The sequence below is a fragment of the Nycticebus coucang genome, chromosome 3, assembly GCF_027406575.1.
Source record: "Nycticebus coucang isolate mNycCou1 chromosome 3, mNycCou1.pri, whole genome shotgun sequence".
In the NCBI taxonomy this organism is placed as follows: Eukaryota; Metazoa; Chordata; class Mammalia; order Primates; family Lorisidae; genus Nycticebus; species Nycticebus coucang.
This window is the reverse complement of record NC_069782.1, coordinates 65,786,485-65,806,243: the sequence shown is the minus strand read 5'-3', so window position 1 is coordinate 65,806,243 and position 19,759 is coordinate 65,786,485. Positions and strand designations below refer to the sequence as shown.

The following is a 19,759-nucleotide window of genomic DNA, read 5'->3' as shown; positions in this document are numbered from 1 at the left end:
AGAAAAAAAGTACTGTCTCATGAGAGAATCTTAGTGTGTCATTAAAATTTAAAAACAAAGTAAGCAATTAAGCCCAGTTTTATATTTGTTTATTTTTAGAAAATTTTTATCAAAAAAGTTTTCTTAAAATGGCACAGATGTTCAGTATTTGAATAATAGTTCATCTGAAAACAATAATTAGAAATTCCATATTACAAATTTCACTGTTTTAATAATTGCTGTGAGGGTGGCACCTGTGGCTCAAAGGAGTAGGGTGCTGGCCCCATATACTTGAGGTGGCAGGTTCAGACCTGGCCCCAGCCAAAAACTGCAAAAAAAAAAAAAAAAAAAAAAAAAATTGCTGTGGTCATCTTCCAGAACATTGATTATGTATACTTAAACATTCATTACATATACTTTCCCAATTAATGATTGGGAAATCTTTAATAGTCATTAGTCATTACTCATAAAATTGTTAATAAAAATGCAATTATGTGCCTTTTTTTTTTTTTTTTTTTTACAGAAGTCATACAGTAGAGAGACTCTGTGAAGAAAAAGAAGGTAGTCCATTTGGAGAAACCTTCAGTCAAACTACGAATCTTAAACTGAAAAAGAGAACTCTTACTGGAGTAAAACCATATGAATGCAGTGTGTGTGGAAAAGTCTATATGTGTCATTCATCTCTTAATAGGCACGTGAGATCTCATATTGAACATAGACCTTATGGATATCATAAATATGCAGAGAAGGCATATGAATGTAAGGAATGTGGGAAACGATTCAGCTTTCGAAGTTCATTTCGAATACATGAAAGAACTCATACTGGAGAGAAACCCTATAAATGTAAACAATGTGGTAAAGCTTTCAGTTGGCCCAGTTCCTTTCAAATACACGAAAGAACTCACACTGGAGAGAAACCCTATGAATGCAAGGAATGTGGGAAAGCCTTCATTTATCATACAACTTTTAGAGGACACATGAGGATGCACACAGGAGAGAAGCCTTATAAATGCAAAGAATGTGGAAAAACCTTCAGTCATCCCAGTTCATTTCGAAACCATGAAAGAACTCATTCTGGAGAGAAACCCTATGAATGTAAACAATGTGGAAAAGCTTTCACATATTACCAAACTTTTCAAATACATGAAAGGACACACACTGGGGAAAAACCATATCAATGTAAGCAGTGTGGTAAAGCTCTCAGTTGTCCCACATCCTTTCGAAGTCATGAAAGGATTCACACTGGGGAAAAACCATATAAGTGTAGAAAATGTGGAAAAGCCTTCAGTTTTCCCAGTTCCTTTCGAAAACATGAAAGAATTCATACAGGAGAGAAACCCTATGATTGTAAGGAATGTGGAAAGGCATTCATTTCTCTTCCTAGCTTTCGAAGACACATGATAATGCATACAGGAAATGGACCATATAAATGTAAAGAATGTGGGAAAGCCTTCGATTGCCCCAGTTCATTTCAAATTCATGAAAGAACTCACACTGGGGAGAAACCCTATGAATGTAAACAGTGTGGTAAAGCTTTCAGTTGTTCTAGTTCCTTTAGAATGCATGAAAGGACTCATACTGGAGAGAAACCCCATGAATGTAAACAATGTGGTAAAGCTTTCAGTTGTTCCAGTTCTGTTCGGATACATGAAAGGACTCACACTGGGGAGAAACCCTATGAATGTAAACAATGTGGTAAGGCCTTCAGTTGTTCCAGTTCCTTTCGAATGCATGAAAGAATTCACACAGGGGAGAAACCCTATGAATGTAAACAGTGTGGTAAAGCTTTCAGTTTTTCTAGTTCATTTAGAATGCATGAAAGAACTCACACTGGGGAGAAACCCTATGAATGTAAACAATGTGGTAAGGCCTTCAGTTGCTCTAGTTCCTTTCGAATGCATGAAAGGACCCACACTGGAGAGAAGCCTTATGAATGTAAACAGTGTGGTAAGGCCTTCAGTTGTTCTAGCTCCATTCGAATACATGAAAGGACCCACACTGGAGAGAAGCCTTATGAATGTAAACAATGTGGTAAGGCCTTCAGTTGTTCTAGTTCTGTTCGAATGCATGAAAGGACTCACAGTGGAGAGAAACCCTATGAATGCCAGCAATGTGACAAAGCTTTCAGTTGTTCCCGTTCCTTTCGAATCCATGAAAGGACTCACACTGGAGAGAAACCTTACGAATGTCAGCAATGTGGGAAAGCCTTCAAGTGTTCCCGTTCCTTTCGAATACATGAAAAAACTCATACTGGACAGTAACCATTACCATACAAGCAATGTGGGAAAGCTTTATTGTCTTATTACCTTTTGAAGACTCAAAAGGACTCATCCTACACAGAGACCCTGTGAATATAAAACGTGGTTAACTCTCTAGGTATAAATACCAGAAAGAAGTCATAGTGGACAGAAACCTTATGAATGTAAGCAATATGGGGAAGCCTTCTGTGGTCACATAACCTTTCAGGTAGCATGAGAAGGCACACTGGAGAAAAACACTGTACGTGTTTTTGCGTACAGAAAGAATGCAGACAGAAGCTTTGTCTCAGTTGGAAATGATGAACAGATTCATGGTGGAACACAACTTCTTGAGTATAAGCTATGTGAGAAAGCCTTTAGTGGGTCCACATCCTTACAAAGGATGTGAGAGAATGCACACTGAATAGAAATCCCATAAAAGTAAGAAATAACAATGTTTTCAATTTTAACAAATGTTCACAAGATACTCCCTCTCATGTGAAACTTCAAACTCATGTAGAAACTCCCACTATAGAGGGATCCTATAAATGTAGATATTATGGGAAAGCATGATACAAATTAATTCATGTATGTTGTTCCAGAAAATTCTCAATATAAAAAAGAATTATAAAGATTATACACGTATTGTCTTTTATCAGTTACTCATTCTGAAAATATATTTCTGGACTATGGATTTCTATTACTTTCAGTAATGAACAAACATTGAGGTGAGATAATTTTGTATGCCTTGGTTAAACAATAGTACATGAGTTTAATTTTAACAAATGCTCATAAGATACTCCCTCTCTGAAAAAAATTAACATTAAAAAATTTAGTGTTTAGGGCAGCGCCTGTGGCTCAGTCGGTAAGGCGCCGGCCCCATATACCAAGGGTGGCGGGTTCAAACCCAGCCCCGGCCAAACTGCAACCAAAAAATAGCCAGGAGTTGTGGCGGGCGCCTGTAGTCCCAGCTGCTCGGGAGGCTGAGGCAAGAGAATCGCTTAAGCCCAGGAGTTGGAGGTTGCTGTGAGCTGTGTGAGGCCACGGCAATCTACCGAGGGCCATAAAGTGAGACTCTGTCTCTAGAAAAAAAAAAAAAATTTAGTGTTTACATTTAAATTAGTCACAAAACTTTATTGTTCTTTATCTGTTGGTTTCATAAATGAAGTGGAAGTGTATGTTTAGTATGGAAGTAGTTTTAATTTAAAAAATTTTATTGTTCTATGAGTAATGGGCCATTGAAAAATGACAATTTGGTAATTTGGGGGATTTTTCCTACTAGCCTTGTATGGCATGTAATAGGTATCCCTTACCCAATTTACACACACACACACACACACACACACACACACAGACAGACACATACACTGTGTGTGTGTATGTATATTTATCATCTTTCTTTCATCTATCCCTCCTTTTGGGAAGGAGGACAGAGAAGTCTTATTCTGTTTTCCATGCTAAAAATTAGTCATAAATAACTTTGTGAGTATGCAAAGCTTATAGAGTATACTTTCATTTGACTTACTGTTTTCATTTCTTTCTTTCTTTTTTTTTGCTCTTTGCTGTGTGTCATACCTTTTCTTTCTTTTTTTTTTGTTTTTTTCTTTGAGACAGAGTCTCATTATGTGGCCCTTGGTAGAGTCCTGTGGCGTCACAGCTCACAGCACCCTCAAACTCTTGGGTTTAAGGGATTCTTTTGCCTCAGCCTCCCAAGTAGCTGGGACTGCAAGCACCTGCCACAACACCCAGCTAATTTTGTTGTTGTTTCAGTTGTCATTTTTTTTTTGTTTGTTTCGTTTTTTTAGCTGGCCCAGGCTAGGTGTATGTGGTCGGTGCCCTACCCACTACGGGTGCCACCATGCTATGTGTCGTTCTTTTCTGGCTGTGATTTAGATAATAGACTTTGCATTAAGAGGAGAAACCTGTGATAGAACAATGTAATCAGTAGAAGGAAATGGTTTTCTTGGATTGTGTTAAGTTAATATGGATAATGTGACATATATTTTCTACAAAATATCCTTTTAGGGTTCCATGTTATAATTTGTTAGTAGTCTACTTACAGCACATATGGAAGGCAGAAGAGAAGAAGGCATTTGCCAGGTTTTGTAGCCACAGAAGGATACAAGGGTTCAGGGACACCAGCTTCTACCCAGTTTTCCTAATGCTTTGCCCTGCCAGTCAAGAGTATTCTTAGAACCACCACTAATTGCTTTATTGCCAACTTTTCAGAGATATAGTTTTCCACAGAGGTGTCCACAGTTCTCAAAGATCTATTGTGGTTTGAATTTTTCTACAAACTCTAATATGTCCACCAGGCAATTAATTTAGATTTTCAAGATGAAGCGTATTTCCGGGTACTCTGACTCCCCTCATCTCTAGGTTGAAATTATTTATTAATTTATTTAGTAAGCACTTTTTTTTCTTTTAATACAGCCAGTGACTGTGTGTTTCTGGTTCTACCATAACAGCTACAATGGTCCAGTCTCAAAGAACTACATGGGAGTTTGTTTCTCTACTGTGTTGAGCACTGACTGTACTGATTCAGTACTGTAGAGTAAGAATAAGCACCTTTCTCATATTAAGCAGATTTTCAGTGTTTCCTATTACAGTTGAATGTAATTTCTCAGTACATTTTAAAGTCTTTTTTACTGTATGTGATTAAAAATGATGTGCATGTTTTTGTTAAAAGCTTCGGTAGATGTTTCTTAAAAATATTTCATTAACTTTTAAAATAATGTGTATACTATCAATTATTATCTTTTTCCATTCCTGTGAGAATATATTAAAACATTCCATTATTACTATGGATTTTCAAATTAAGTTTGTGATTTTTGTCAAGTTGATCATTATTATTCTGAGTCAGTATTACATGTACATACAAAATCAAGTATTTCCCCCCTCAGGAAAATTTTTATTTATTCTTAATATAGGTATGTTTTTTTTTCCATAAAACCATTTTCTCATGCCCTAATAGCACCAAAAATGTAAATTGTGATGGTTTTGTTGCTTTCTATTTTTTTTTTTTTTTGAGACAGAGCCTCAAACTGTCGCCCTGGGTAGAGTGCTGTGGCATCACAGCTCATAGCAACCTCCAACTCCTGGGCTTAAGCAATTCTCTTGCCTCAGCCTCCCAAGTAGCTGGGACCATAGGCACTCACCACAATGCCCAGCTGTTTTTTGGTTGTAGTTGTCATTGTTGTTTGGCAGGCCCAGGTTGGATTCGAACCCGCCAGCTCTGGTGTATGTGGCTGGCGCCTTAGCTGCTTGAGCTACAGGCGCTGAGCTGTTTAGTTGTCTTTTTAATGAAAACCATCAGAATCACATCTGTGGTAAAAATTATGACTTAGAGTAATAGAACAACCACAAACCATAAATGACTCAGAGAAATATCAGTAAGAGGGTGCTGTACTCAAAAGGACTTCTTTTGGGATTTGGACTTTTGCTAGATGACTTTATCTGGTACTTCATAAAAATCAGGGAAAATCCTAATGTTTGCACTTTCAAAGTGCAATCTCTGTCTTTTGGTTGGAGAGTATAATCCATTTATATTTAAAGTACTGATAAGGAAGGGACTTCAGTCCCCCTTTTTCTGCGTTACTGTCTTGTGTTTAGTTGTGTGGTTTTTTTGGTAGGGAAAAGTTTATATACTTTTTGCATTTCCTTTTGTGTGTGTGTTCTATAACTGTTTACACTGTGACTACCATGGGGATTATACATAGTATTTACCATCTTAAATTTATAACAGTAATTGGAACTTACGCCAATTTAGTTTCTATAACACAAATATTCTGCTCTTTTATTTCTCCACCCCAATTGAATTTAGCTGTTGATGTCATGGCATTACATTTTTATATATTGTGGGTTCAGAAACATAAACTAATCATGTATTAGGCTTTTAAATCATGTGAACAACAAAAGTGGAGTGGCAAACCAGAGTTACAATACTAGTTTTTAGTTAATTTTTAAAAAACATTTTCATCTTTTAAATCATGTAGAAAACAAGTTACAGTTTCAGTTCAGTCTCACGTTGAGTTTGAGTTCATCCTCATTGGACTTTGTTGAGTTTCTTAAATGTCTTTTATTAAATTTGAGGAGTTCTCAGGCATTATTTCTTCAAATATTCTTGAGCTCAGGAGTTCGAGCTTCCTTTTGCACTCTCTCTTCTGCTGGAAGTTCCAAAATGAGTACGTAGGCATGCGTGATGATGTCGTGTGGGTCCTATGAATAATGATGTCGCATGGGTCCTGTGAGTGAGGATGTCGCATGGGTCCTGTGAGTGAGGATGTTGCATGGGTCCTGTGAGTGAGGATGTCGCATGGGTCCTTAGAGCCCTGTCTACTTTCTTCAGTCTTTTTGTTTTCCTTCTGTTGGTTAAAAATAATACTTTGAATTTTCCTATGTTCAGGTCACTGTTTTTTCCCCTGTCATTGGGCTGTACTTTTCTGTTTCATTGTAAGTTTTATGATTTTTTTTTAAATGATATTTTAAAGGTACTCAAATGTACCTTTAATAAGTTTGTTGTATTTATCAATTCCAGAATTGTTTTTGGTTTCAGGTTATCTGTAATTGATTTTTTATTTGGTTCATACATCATTTCCTTCATCTTCTTCCTTTTTTTTGTTGAGACAGAGTCTCACTTTGTTGTCCTTGATAGAGTGCTGTGGTGTCAGCTCACAGCACCCTCAACCTCTTAGACTCAAGTGATCCTCTTGCCTCAGACTCCCAAGTAGCCTGCCAAGTGCTCACCACAGTGACAGGCCATTTTTAGAGATGGGAGTCTCACTCTTGCTCAGGCTGGTCTCAAACTCCTGAGTTCAAGCAATCCATCTGCCCATCTTTCTTTAATTATGTGTAATATAGTTGTTTTGAAGACTTTGTTCAGTAGTAGATCCTCCACCAAATCTTTTCCACAGACTATTTTTTCCCCTTTCAATGGGCTGTACTTTTCTGTTTCATTGTAAGCCTAATGATTTTCTTTTTGTTAATGGACGTTGGAATCTAATATTATGGCAACTATGGAATCAGATTGTCCCTGTTCCATAAGGTTTGCTTTTCCCCCGTTTTTGAAATCATTGTCAGCTGTTTCTGTGCTGAGGATCACCCTAAGTTGTAAATTTAAGGGCTTTTAAAGTCTTTCTTGAACCTACACTTTTCCTTGAGCATACTCAATGGTATTTTAATTTCCTCTATAGGTGTGTTTGCTTTTAAATAATCTACTCTTCAATGTCTGCCTCCCCAAAACAGGGAAAAAGAAAAATGAAGAGGTAGGAAAGGCACCAGCCTGGAGTAATGGTAGCTGGAGTTGAAGGGGCTTTAGATGCAACAAATACCACTCACCTTTTTGTCTAAACTTTAGTATTCAACAGGAGCGATTAGTAAGCTGAGCATAGATGCCTAATATTTTGGAAATGGGATTCTTTTTGCCCATTGTGGCCATAAGGTGCTTGAACAACTTCCTGCCTCCACCTTGGCATAAGGGTTGGGTAATTGATAACTGCTAAGAGTTGGAAATCAAGTCAATTAACCACACTACATCCTTTCATTCTTTACTTGTAAGTTGCAATACTTCAATGTATTCCTGAGTTTCAAAATACCTACATAAGTGAGATTATGCAATTATTATGTACTTGGGGAGACATTCCTTATGCTTCTATCTTGCCATATTCCCTTAATTCTTTGGTCTGACTTTTTATACTAATCATCATTCCAGGTTTAACTTCAACTGTCACCTCAGAAAGTGTGTTTCCTCTCACCACCATTACTTGTATCTTATACGTCTATCAAATGAATTCCACCATAAAAGTTCTCCAAAAAATTGCTTTTAAGCTATATTCCAGAAAAAAGAAAGCCAGTGAAACTTTCTCTTATAGTGAGGGTAGCATTAGTATCCACACATCCTGTATAAGGTGTGGCTTTTTCAAGGTTGATTTTAGACTTCCAAGGTTTACAGCAGGTGATAATCAGTTTAAAATAAGTTGTGTGGGTGGTGCCTGTAGCTCAAGGGTAATGTGGCAAGGGTGCCAGCCACATACACCTAGCATGGTGGGTTTGAACCCTACCTGGGTCTGCTGAGCAACAATGACAATTGCAACCAAAAAATAGCCAGGCGTTGTGGCGGGCGCTTGTAGTCTCAGCTACTTGGGAGACTGAGGCAAGAGAATCACTTAAGCCCAAGAATTGGAGGTTGCTGTGGGCTGTGATGCCATGGCACTCTACCCAGGGCAATGGCTTGAGACTATCTTAAATAAATAAATAAGTTGTGTGTACCCTCAAGGACCAGGTAACAGTTTAATGAGAATAGAAACAAAGTGGATGAGGTACTTAACCGGACATATCACTGCCTGTTGTGGAAGACAATTTCAAATGAATAATTTGAGGGACATGAGAGAGCCAGAGGTGGATTTAACTTAGGGCCAATTAGACATCTTGCAAGGAGAAGCTATTTACACAATCTTAGGAGTTAGCTGCGGAAATGATTGGGTGTGCCATTGTGTGGGTTTCAGCTATGAGATGGTTTCAAATGGATCAATAGGACAGGCATAGAGTACCTAGTGAAAACGCTCAACTGATGAAGGGCAGTGAGCAACTGAAATGGAAAAAAATAAAGTTCAAATTTGATTATTTGTTGTACCTAATAATTTGTTAATGGGAAATTAATAGTGTGGTAGCATTTTTGTTTTCTCATGGGAATAATTATCTTCCAGGTTTTAAAGTCATATAAAGTATCATAGCATTTTCCTCCTCTGCCTTATTTATAGACACAGAAGGAAAGCAAGGACTTTGCCGATTTCTTATTTAAACAATAGGATTGAGGATGTTTGACTAAATTGTCATTGTTGGTGTGAGCAAGTGAATGGAGGTCTGAGGCCAGTGGCTCCAAGCTGAGGCCAGTCTGGGGAGGCATGTGGAGCTACCCTTGGACTTCCCTGGCACAGCCATCCCTATAAAGGTCTCCAGCTACTTAAGACAGACATAGCAGGAGTGTGAACTCTGAGAAACCCCAGAGCCCTGGACAGCCGGGGACCTACGTGCAGATGCCATTGGGCGGTTCTGTGTTTCTGAAACTTGGGCCTTTTTAAGGACAGTGTTTGGGGTTTGACATGGATAGAGTTCCTGCCCTCAGACTAATTTCTGTATACAAAGGAAATCTGCAAAGCTTATACTCTGAGAAAGACTCATTTGTGTTGTCTCCTGGAGAAAGGGCTTATGAATTTGACCGTTTATATAGGCCAGAAGCTTAAACTGACTCAAGGTGAGTTTCTAGTTATGAAAATAAAGGTCTTGAAGGAGAGAGCATTTCCCCATGCTGAAGAGGGAACAGTAAAGCATGTCGAGCTCCCAATGTTTATTTCTCAGGTTGTCTTGCCTAATCAACTCAGACTGATCAATTCTGGGGCTGCATTTCAACAGAGTCTGATTCCTAACCTTGGGAATATGTTTAACTCCCTGGATGGGGGATTTCCTTGCTAACTGTAGATGCAGGAAGCTGCTTAAACAAACTACTTCAGATGTTTCCTTTCCTTCCTTGATTCCTGAAAGGTCTGTGGAGTGTACTTACAGAAAAGACCAGAGAAAGAAGTTGAAGGCCAGGTTTAATGCTGGGCACAGCCTAAGATGGCATCTGCATCTTAGGGCTAAGAAACTGTTGCTTTTATAGCATCTTTGGTGGGCAGGAAAAGAAATGCTGAGAATTTGGGTGGCGCCTGTGGCTCAGTTGGTAAGGCGCTGGCCCCATATACCGAGGGTGGCGGGTTCAAACCCGCCCCGGCTGAACTGCAACCAAAAAATAGCTGGGCGTTGTGGCGGGCGCCTGTAGTCCCAGCTACTCGGGAGGCTGAGGCAAGAGAATCGCTTAAGCCCAGGAGTTGGAGGTTGCTGTGAGCTGTGTGATGCCATGGCACTCTACCGAGGGCCATAAAGTGAGACTGTCTCTACAAAACAAAAACAAACAAAAAAAGAAATGCTGAGAATTTGATTGGTCCACATCAATGCAAATTAGATATTGAAAATTGACCAATCAGCAGCATCCTGCTCTCTCTGAGCCTACATGCACCCTCTCATGCAAATGAGATATTGAAATTTGACCAATCAGGTGACCTTCTGGGAGTGTGTCCTTCCTTTGGGACTCAGGGGTTCAGGGGCTTGAGCGGAAGGTTTCCGTGTGTCCGCTTAAGGCCTACCAACAATTGCTTTGTAGAATATTGCTGACGTATAATTCCAATTTTCCCATGTATTTAATAATTCTTTTCCTTTGTTGGTGTGTTTTTATTTTGGCTGAAAATGAACATACTGAAAGGTAAGCTATGAGGAAACCTTGGCCATGCTACCAACTCACTCGTTCCTTGTGACTCCACTCCAGCATGTTTGAGCCAGGAGCAGGGCATGGGGCACTATCCAGTCAGGAGTGCTGGGGCCTGAGGATGGGAAGTGGCCAATCAGCTTACTGCGGGGGGTTGAGTCTGCAACACTTCTGATGCCTAGATAGTTGTCCTTTCAAGCCTTTTTCCCGGTGGAGCATGGTCCCTGTTTTTCTGTGAGGTTCATTTGTCTCAGCAACAACTTGTGTGTTGTAAGATTCATAGGACAATGCTGGGACACCCAGGAAGCCATACACTAGTAACTGTGTGGGGCCCGAGGTCAACCAGCTTTGGGGAATGAGGGCTGGTTGGAACCGGCCAGAACCCCTGTGGCAGGACCCAGGCCTTCCCACAGTTCACTCTGGAGTTTGTGGACTGAGTTGGTATTAGTGCAGTTTGTCCCTCAGTCCCTCCAGGCCCGATGATGGCCCTGGGCCAGCATCCAGGCCCTGGATGTCCTGTCCTGTCCTGTCCTGTCCCTGTCTGGCGATTTCGGCCTAGGCATCAGAGCCCTCTCTGGACATCTTGGTGGCTGCAGGCCTGCAAGTCCCCAGATTGTGCAGTGATGGCAGGAGGGTTATCGGGGAGGGTTCCAACTAGGTGTGTGGGCTTGTGTGTGAGTGGGGCCGTGATCTGTGGAGTTCCCAACTCCCTTCCCCCGTTTTCACCCTAGTTTTCCGCATGAAGCAAAATCTCAAATCAATAGCCGTGTCTCCCAGCCTACTCCTCTAAAGGCTGACCTTAAATTCCTGTATTTCCAGATCCCTCCTGAATTCTCAAATGCCAGTTCCTCTCCAATACAGGATCATGACTTACTATTTCTACAATTCAAAAACATGCTACGCCTTCACTCCTGTGATAAGTTCTTGGAAAATGTGACTTTATCCAAACGATATGCAGCGTGCAGAAGGTCATTGGATAATGTCCTTTCTGTATATGTTGATGAGGAAAACAAACAAACAAAAAAACTCTTTGGTTTCCTTTTGCATCCTTTTGCTTAAAATCACAAGTATCCTAGAACTTATCAAGAATGTTAAATGGAGATTTACCATATTGTTTTAATTTATTGTATTATTTTATTTTTTTAAATTTGATTTGTTTTTAAAAGATAGAGATGGGGGGTGGGTCTCACTCTTGCTCAGGTTGGTCTTTCACTCCCAGAGTGCTAGAATTACAGCCGTGAGCCACCGAACCCAGCTGTATTTTAATTTTTGTTGTTTGTTTGTTTTGTTTTATAGCCCTCGGTAGAGTGCCGTGGTGTCACAGCTTCCAACAACCTCCAACTCCTGGGCTTAGGCGATTCTCTTGCCTCAGTCTCCCGAATAGCTGGGACTACAGGCGACTGCCACAACTCCCGGCTATTTTTTTGTTGCAGTTCGGCCGGGGCTGTGTTGCAACCCGCCACCCTCGGTATATGGGGCTGGCACCCTATTTTAATTGTTTACTTACCACACAGCTGGAGACAAGTCTTTCAGATTTCTTTTTTTGCTTATTTGTGGGTACTGTATTTGAGAAGAAAGCAGCAGAGCTTAACAACCCAGGAGTGTGTGGTATAAAATGCTTGTGTCACTCCTCCCCAGTATAATTCCTGGGTATTGAGATCTTGTGAGATGAGGTTCCTCTTTGGAAACTTGACTGGCTGATATGTGGGTCACTGCCATTACAGGTCAGCTTGCCCCTCCATGACTGCCAGTAGAAACCATTTATTCATTTACTTGTGTCTCAGTATTTCAATAAATGTAACCTGTATTCAATCAGTAGAGTGCAAAAGACAGTACAAAGTATTTCCAAAAATTGAGAAAGGTGATTTTCGGGGGGGGGAAAAAAGTATCCTAGTATTAACCTCTGTTTTCTTCTTCTAAATTTTTGAGGCCTATTTTCTTTTTCTTTTGGGAGATTTCAAAAGGAATTTCAGGGCCTAGACTTGTACCTCCTAGATGTGTTAACATATGATTAATTGTTTAGAAAACCATTTCTTGCCACGGAAATAATAATTAACAGGCATTATTTTCATTTCCTGAAAGGAATACATATTTGTGGGTTTTGTTGTAGAACATGAAAAAGGTCCTTACAATTTGTTTCCATACTTGACATGTAAATACTTGGTTTGAATGATTTTTTTGTTTTTTTGAGCCAGAATCTCACCATGTTGCCCTCTATAGAGTGCTGTAGTGTCACAGCTCACAGCAACCTCAAACTCTTGGGCTTAAGCGATTCTCTTGCCTCAGCCTCCCAAGTAGCTGGGACTACAGGCACCCACCACAATGCCTGGCTATTTTTTGGTTGTAGTTGTCACTCCTGTTTGGCAGGCTCGGGCTGGGTTTGAACCCACCAGCTGTGGTGTATGTGGCTGGCACCCTAGCTGTTGAGCTACAGGCCCCGAACCTCGTTTGATTTTTGATGGATTCTTCAAACACTGAGTTTGTTTCATTTAAAATATGGTGGTCTATGGGCGGCGCCTGTGGCTCAGCGGGTAGGGCGCGGGTCCCATATGCCGGAGGTGGCGGGTTCAAACCCAGCCTCGCCCAAATTAAAAAAAAAAAAAATATGGTGGTCTAAAGCCACTTGAATGGTCAGCAGAGACCTGGAGCAGTCCCTTGATACTAAGGCCAACCTCGAGCCTGCCTAAGGCAGTAATGGGGGATGAAGTTGGTTCTTCTTAGAAAGTCTCACATGCAGGTGTCCCAGCTGCTCACACTGACCTTGGGAGGAGCCCTTTGTACTTAGAGGATCTTTAAGCACTGGAAAGCTGGGGGCCCATGTGTCACTTAGGGGTTTAGATAAGGGGAATGGTGCCCTTTCTGAAGTTGTGATTGTGATTTCCTGGGCCTATTTTTAGATATTCGGTTTGAGTTTTATATCCACAATATTGCTATATTTGAAGTGTGATTTTTACATATTGAGCAAATGTGTTAAGATCAGGACTGGATAACAGGGTTGATAAATTTGGGAATTCATTTGGGTCAGAACCTTAAACTGAATCTTGGACTGACTGACTGACTCTAGACATTGTATCTCAGTGGTGAGAGTGTGCCCCCAAGTTCAAGTTGTTTAACCTTTTGAATGTGGATTTTTTTCTTCTGAATTGTGAGGCAGCAGGCTGCTTAGTTGCAACGGTGAGAATATTTATGTTTCTTTGGATTCCTGTATGTATTGAGTATAGTGACCTTCAGACTCTAGTTTCTGTTAGCACTTAAAAATTTTAATACCAAAAAAATAAATAAATAAAATAAAGTTTTAATACCCATGAGAGTGTGAAATTTTAGTTTCTTTGGCTTTGAAAATGGAAGTTGTGAGATATGATGTAAGACAAGAAAATTCTGGAACCAAACAAAATTTGTGTTCTTTTGTGCAAGAGAATTTCAAGATGCAAGATGGATGTATTGAAATTCTTATTGATTTTTAATTTTTAGTTCAGTATTTATATGCATGTTGCTAGAGAACTTTGACATTTAAAAGGCTCTATTCTTCCTAAGACAAATGAGTTTGTATTTTAATTGGTAACGTGAAAATGCAGTTGAATTCCTCATGTTAGAGAATTTTTTACAGTTAAGAAGTTAAGTTTTTTAAAAATGTCATTTTATTTTTATAGAGTCTCATTCTGTTGACCTGGGATTAAGTGCTGTGGTCTGATAGTCCTACCAACCTCATTCTTGGGCTCAAAGAATTCTTTTGTCTCAGCCTCCCGAGTAGCTAGGACTACAGGCATCTATCACAATGCCGGATTGTTTTTCTATTTTTAGTAGAGATAGGGTCTTGCTTTTGCTCAGGCTGGTCTCCAACTCCTGAGCTCAGGCAATCCACCTGCCTTGGCCTCCCAGAGTGCTGGGATTATAGGCAGGAGCCATTGCACCCTGTGAAACCTGTTTTGCTTTTTTTTTTTGAGACAGAATTTTACTATGTCACCCTTGGTTGACTGCTGTGGCATCACAGCTCACAGCAACCTCAAACTTTGGGCTTAACTAATTCTCTTGCTTCAATGTCCCAGGCAGCTGGGACTACAGGTGCCCACCATAATGCCTGGCTATTTTTTTTATTGTAGTTGTCATTGTTGTTTAGCAGGCCCAGGCCTGGTTCAAATACACCAACCCTGGTGAATGTGGCTGGCACCCTAACCATTGAGCTATGGGTGCAGATCCAAAACCTGGGGTTCTTAAAACTTTGTAAAGCAACCATTGCCTTGGGAAGCCCTTCACTCTCATGACACTTACTTAAGTTTCTGGCAGAAAAAATTTATGAGTACCAGTTCAGAAAATGCACACCCTCCTCCCACAAGGTATATCCAGTGACCAGAAAACAAAATAGGGAAGGGAGAGAACAAAAGAAAGAAACACTGAAACAGAAGTCCACAGTTTGACTCAATTATAAATCTAAACTATATTAAAGGAATTTACATTACATAACAGTACTCCTTGGCTGTTGGCCCTCTGCAATTTAGGTTCTGAATTTTACAACTTTCCATAATGTATCAACTGGTAAATTTTAACGGGGTTAAGTAATATTAGAGCCGAAATTACAGTTATACCTAGGTATTTCACTCAATGTAATGAAGGTACACTCGATAATCATAGAGGAGTTACTGAATGTAAAATAAAATCTTTGTAGGAAATATCTTGTTCCCAGGAGTTCCACAAAGACAACACTGCCAAATGAGTCGAATTCACAGCAGAGTTTTTTTATTGAAGAGCCGGCCAGTGACTGCCCCAAGTGTTCTAATATGGGGTTTCTGAGAGCAGCTCTGAGTGCTTCAGGGGTTGGGTTTTTAAGGCTTGGTCTGCATCCTGGTTGGCACACAGGCTGTCCAGGTGCATCCAGGTAGGTAGCAAGCAAGCATTGTACAGAAGTAGAATTTTGCGGTTAGTTAGCCATATGTCATGTATCTTTGTTTTAATATTTCCCCCCTATACATCTTAGTTTCTGTATTTTCCTCCCATACATCTTCCCCCCATACATTTTGATCTTAGTATTTTTTCCACCTGATATTGTTTAAAGGTCAGTCCAGGGACAGTTGGTGCCTCCCGGTTCATTTCCCATGGAGTTAGCCAAACAACAAACTGGTAGTGAACTAGAAGCAAGAAATTAATTAGCACTTTCTCATTTATCATGGGGGGTAAACTAGACTTGTTTTATTTCTTTTTTTTTTTGAAAGCTTGCAGTTTGGAAACTTGCCAGAAGTTAGCTAATATTTTTCTATTATAGCCTAGCCCTGACACTTTTTTTTTTTTTTTTTAGCCTAGGCCCAGTAGGCTTTGCCTAATATTCTGAACTACATCCACCTTTCTCCAGGAGCACAGGACACTTGTTTGACATTCATTCAGGGTATAAAAATATTGAACGAAAAGCATTTACAAAGATCAAATGGGCCATTCTCTGTCCCCTAGAATGGGAGATCCCCTAATAAAAATATTATATGGTGTACAGATGGCTGCACCCTCCCTGACATTGTGAAGTTGTCATCTTTTAGGTTCTTTCGATGTTCTTGAGGCAACAAGATATGTAAACTAAATGTTAGTTTACATATTTTACTTAAGCCCATTTATGCTGTGAATTGCAAGTTGACTCACCTCGTATGGGAGCCCCTACCACAGAGACTCTAGACTGTGTTCAAATTGCCATACAATTGAGACAGAGCAGGGACCCCTCTTAGGGGCCTGCCAGGCCCCTCAAGCATGAAAATAAAAAAAATCTCGAGTCCCTTAAGGAAAGTTCCAGGCACCTGGCTAATCTTGAAAAGTGAATGGGCAACACATTGAGAACAAACAATAGCCTCTAAGCTAATTGTTTTGGTTCGATACAAAAAGTAAGAGATCTTAACACATGTTCTCAAGAGTTGTTTTTCAGAAACCCCCACCTGATAGAAAATGCAGATAAGGAGGAACTGAGGAATTATACTGTGACCACCATTCTTTGTTCTAAATTTCCCAATCATTTTAACATTCCTATGGCTAATCCTAGAATCTCTGAATCCGTTTTGCCCACCCTTTCCCTCTTCAGGATATCCTGCCTCTTTGGGTCAGGCCGGTGTATAACCTCCTTCCCGTGTATGGATTTATAATTTTACCTGCCTAAAGTATAGATACCCCTGCCCTTAAATACCCTAGCTTGTAAGCCCATGGAGTCATTCAGGTTTTAAGTGTTAGCTGCTGCTTGTATTCCTTCCTTCCTGCAGGAAGACGAGGCCCAACAGAGAGAAAGAACACCCAAACACCACGTTTCTAAGAGGAAAGGCTTTATTCACCAGCCAGGAGCTTGCGGCATAGAAGAATTCCAAATGGCCATGCTCTCCAACTGGCTTGGTCTTTCCCTTTTTATCGACAGTCAAAAAGTTCCACCCCACAGCTACCCTTCTCATTCTCCAAGCGGGAGATGCTATTCCAGCCCCTACAGAACTACAGGATTTCACAGAACTTGGAAATTTCCAAGTTCCAGGAAGTTAAGTTTACAAATTCCCAAGAGCTGAGTCACCATGGAGAAGGCCCTGAAGGTGTATCCTTATGGTCTCCTTGAGAAGAACTGTTCTCCTGGACCTCACCCTTCTCAGGTATCCTCTCTCATTCCCCCCTTTTGAGACTCCAATATATTTTAATTTGGAGTCTCAATATCAGCTTGTTTCTGCAGGTGCCAATATTAATTTTTAGCACTGAGGTTTTAGGGACTGTGACTCTTCTTGGGTTCTCTACTCAGGCCTTAATAGTACCACGGTGGTGGGCTAATATACATGCAAGTTTTTACTTTTCCCAGTGACATCCCCTTGCTTTTCCCAAAGTCCAAAGTCCAATTAAGACAGACAAGTCCCTTGAGGAGTTTCCTCAGGCTTCAGCTGTGTGTTGACCAGCCAGATCGCAGTATGTGGCTGGAGCAGGGCATGTTGACTGTCTCAAAAGTTACCTTTACTTTCCAAGGGTCAGTGAAGCCCTATACAGCCAGCTGTTATGACTCCAGGTGACCATTCCTTTTACCTTTGCTGCTGTGCATGTGGTCAGGATTATGGTGTAAAGTCCTTTCTACCTTGGTTTCAGGGGACAAGGTTCTGATTCTGGACCTAGACTAGGTCCCCTTGATTCTCCAGAGAGAAAGGATGTACAGACACCAAAGACTAAACAGAACAAAGTTAATTACCCCAGTGGAGATTTTCCTTGCTACTTTTTCTAGGGTTTTTGTCTATTCAGTTCAGTCTTTCCCAGTTCTTTTAGGAGTTCCTGCTAAATTGCTGAGGATTGACAGAGGCCTCTTTGAACAACACCAGGGGCAAGGCCTATATCCAATTAAGCTTTGCTTCCTGGCAGAGTTTACCAATTTCTGTTCTATGGTCCTGTTCATGCACTTTACTCTGTTTAAGATTTGAGGCCTATAAGTTATTCAAAGCTTTAGTTTATTATTTGCACTAGTTCGGTTATGAAGGCTAGCCCATTGTCAAATTTAAATCAGAGTGGCCACTTAAACTATGGGATGATTTCTTTGGGCAATATTTTTACTATTTGAGGAGTCCTTTTTATCCCAGTGGGGAAGGCTTTTTACTTATTTCAAGTCTGATAGAACATCACACAAGTACTTGTTCCCTCTACACCTGGGAATTTAAGTAAAGTCCACCTGCAAGTCCTTGAAGGGTGTTGCTTCATACGACTGGATTCCTGGGGATACTGTCAGTCCTTGGCATGCGTTGAACTGGCTGCAGGTGACACATTGTAGACTGATAGTTTTGGCCAGGGCTGCCAGGTGGAAGAGTAGAGGTACTGGCCCAGCAACTTCATCAAATACTCCTGTCACCATGGTGGCTCCTAGAACCTGGGGGACTGTACTCATTCATCTGGCATCTTTATCCATTCTCCCTCTATTTCCTGGCTCCTCTCTGCTGCCAACTGTTCCTTCTCTTCCTGGGAGTAGATAGGTGAGAGTTCCAGAACCCACGGGACAAGGGGAGCCACTCACGACACCTGGTACGGTTTGGATGCAGCCCTTTTTGCCTCTGTACCAACTCTAGTGTTGTGGAAGTGATGGTGGAAGCATCTTATTGATGTCCACAACAGTGCATCACTGCCACATTCTGGGGTTTCCATACTACCTCTAGCAACTGAAATATCTCCTGCTGATACTTAATGTCCTTTCCCCCAGAATTTAATAGTCCCTTCTCCTTGTATAATGCCCCATGTACTTGGAGAGTCAGTAAAGCATTCACATTTTTCCCTTGACTTAGTTCTAAGGCTTAAATTGAGGCAATTGATTCAGTCTTCTGAGCCAATGTTCCTTGGGGTAGGGACTTAGTCTCTACAGTCTGTTAAGGTGACCACTGCATATCTAGCCTGCCACTCACCTTGCACCATCATGTAACTGCTTCAGTCTACATACAAGTCCCAGTTTGCAAATGTCCAAGGCTGGTCACACAAGTCAGGTCTGCTATGATACACATTATCTATAACTTCTGTACAGTCATGCTCAGTCTCTCTTCCACTGACTGGAAGGAGCATGGCTTGGTTTAGGTGTTCTTACATTAGAGAGTCAAAAATGTCCCTTGGAGTTGATTAAATTGACCACAGAGTGGGGTACTTTCACTCTGAGATCCTACCCTAGAGTCAGCTTGTCAGCTTCTTGCACAAGGAGAGCATCAGCAATTAGAGCTCGTAAGCATGGTGACCATCCTTTTACCATTCCATCCAACTGCTTAGAGAGGTAAGCTACAGGCCTTGGCCAGGACCCAACCAGCTGGGTTGACACACCTACAGACATCTTTCCTCTCTCTGAGATATACAGAGTGAAGGGCTTGGCCAAGTCTGATTGCCCCAATGCAGGTGCATTTATCAGCCTCATCTTTAGTTGGGAGAAGGCATGTCTCAGTTCTCCCCATTCTAAGGGCTCTCCTTCCTCTCCTTTAGTTGCCTCATACAAGAGCTTAGCCAAGATGGCAAAGTTGGGTATCCAAAGATGACAAAAGCTGACCACGTCTAAGAATTCCCGAACCTGCTTTTGGCTTGTGGGGTGGGGAGGCAATTAATGACCTGCCTCCATTTCATGTCTAGATACCTCTACCCCTGCTGGATAGTAAATCCTAGATAACATACTTGCTGCTGGCAAATCTGGGCCTTTTGCTTGGACACGTTATAGTCACATACCTCTAGATGTCATAAAAGACAGTACGTGCCTCCGGCACAGCCCTCCTGGGTAGGGTGCCCTAAAAGGAGGTCATTGACA

The 19,759-nt window shown here is 40.9% G+C and overlaps 1 protein-coding gene across 5 annotated transcripts in view; it reads left to right on the top strand.

The window, feature by feature from the left end:
- Positions 1 to 19,759, top strand: part of LOC128582086 (zinc finger protein 709) — a 53,649-nt gene that overhangs the window by 9,355 nt on the left and 24,535 nt on the right. For 3 of the 5 annotated variants that reach the window (XM_053585624.1, XM_053585625.1, XM_053585628.1), the window contains one exon: positions 503 to 4,996. The exons of 1 other annotated variant lie outside the window; for it this stretch is intronic. In XM_053585624.1, the coding sequence (XP_053441599.1) occupies positions 503 to 2,240 (1,738 nt within the window). In that variant the 3' untranslated portion in view covers positions 2,241 to 4,996. Of the gene's footprint in view, positions 1 to 502; positions 4,997 to 17,039; positions 17,115 to 19,759 lie in introns of those variants that run through there. One more of the 5 variants, XM_053585627.1, reaches the window with a different exon arrangement.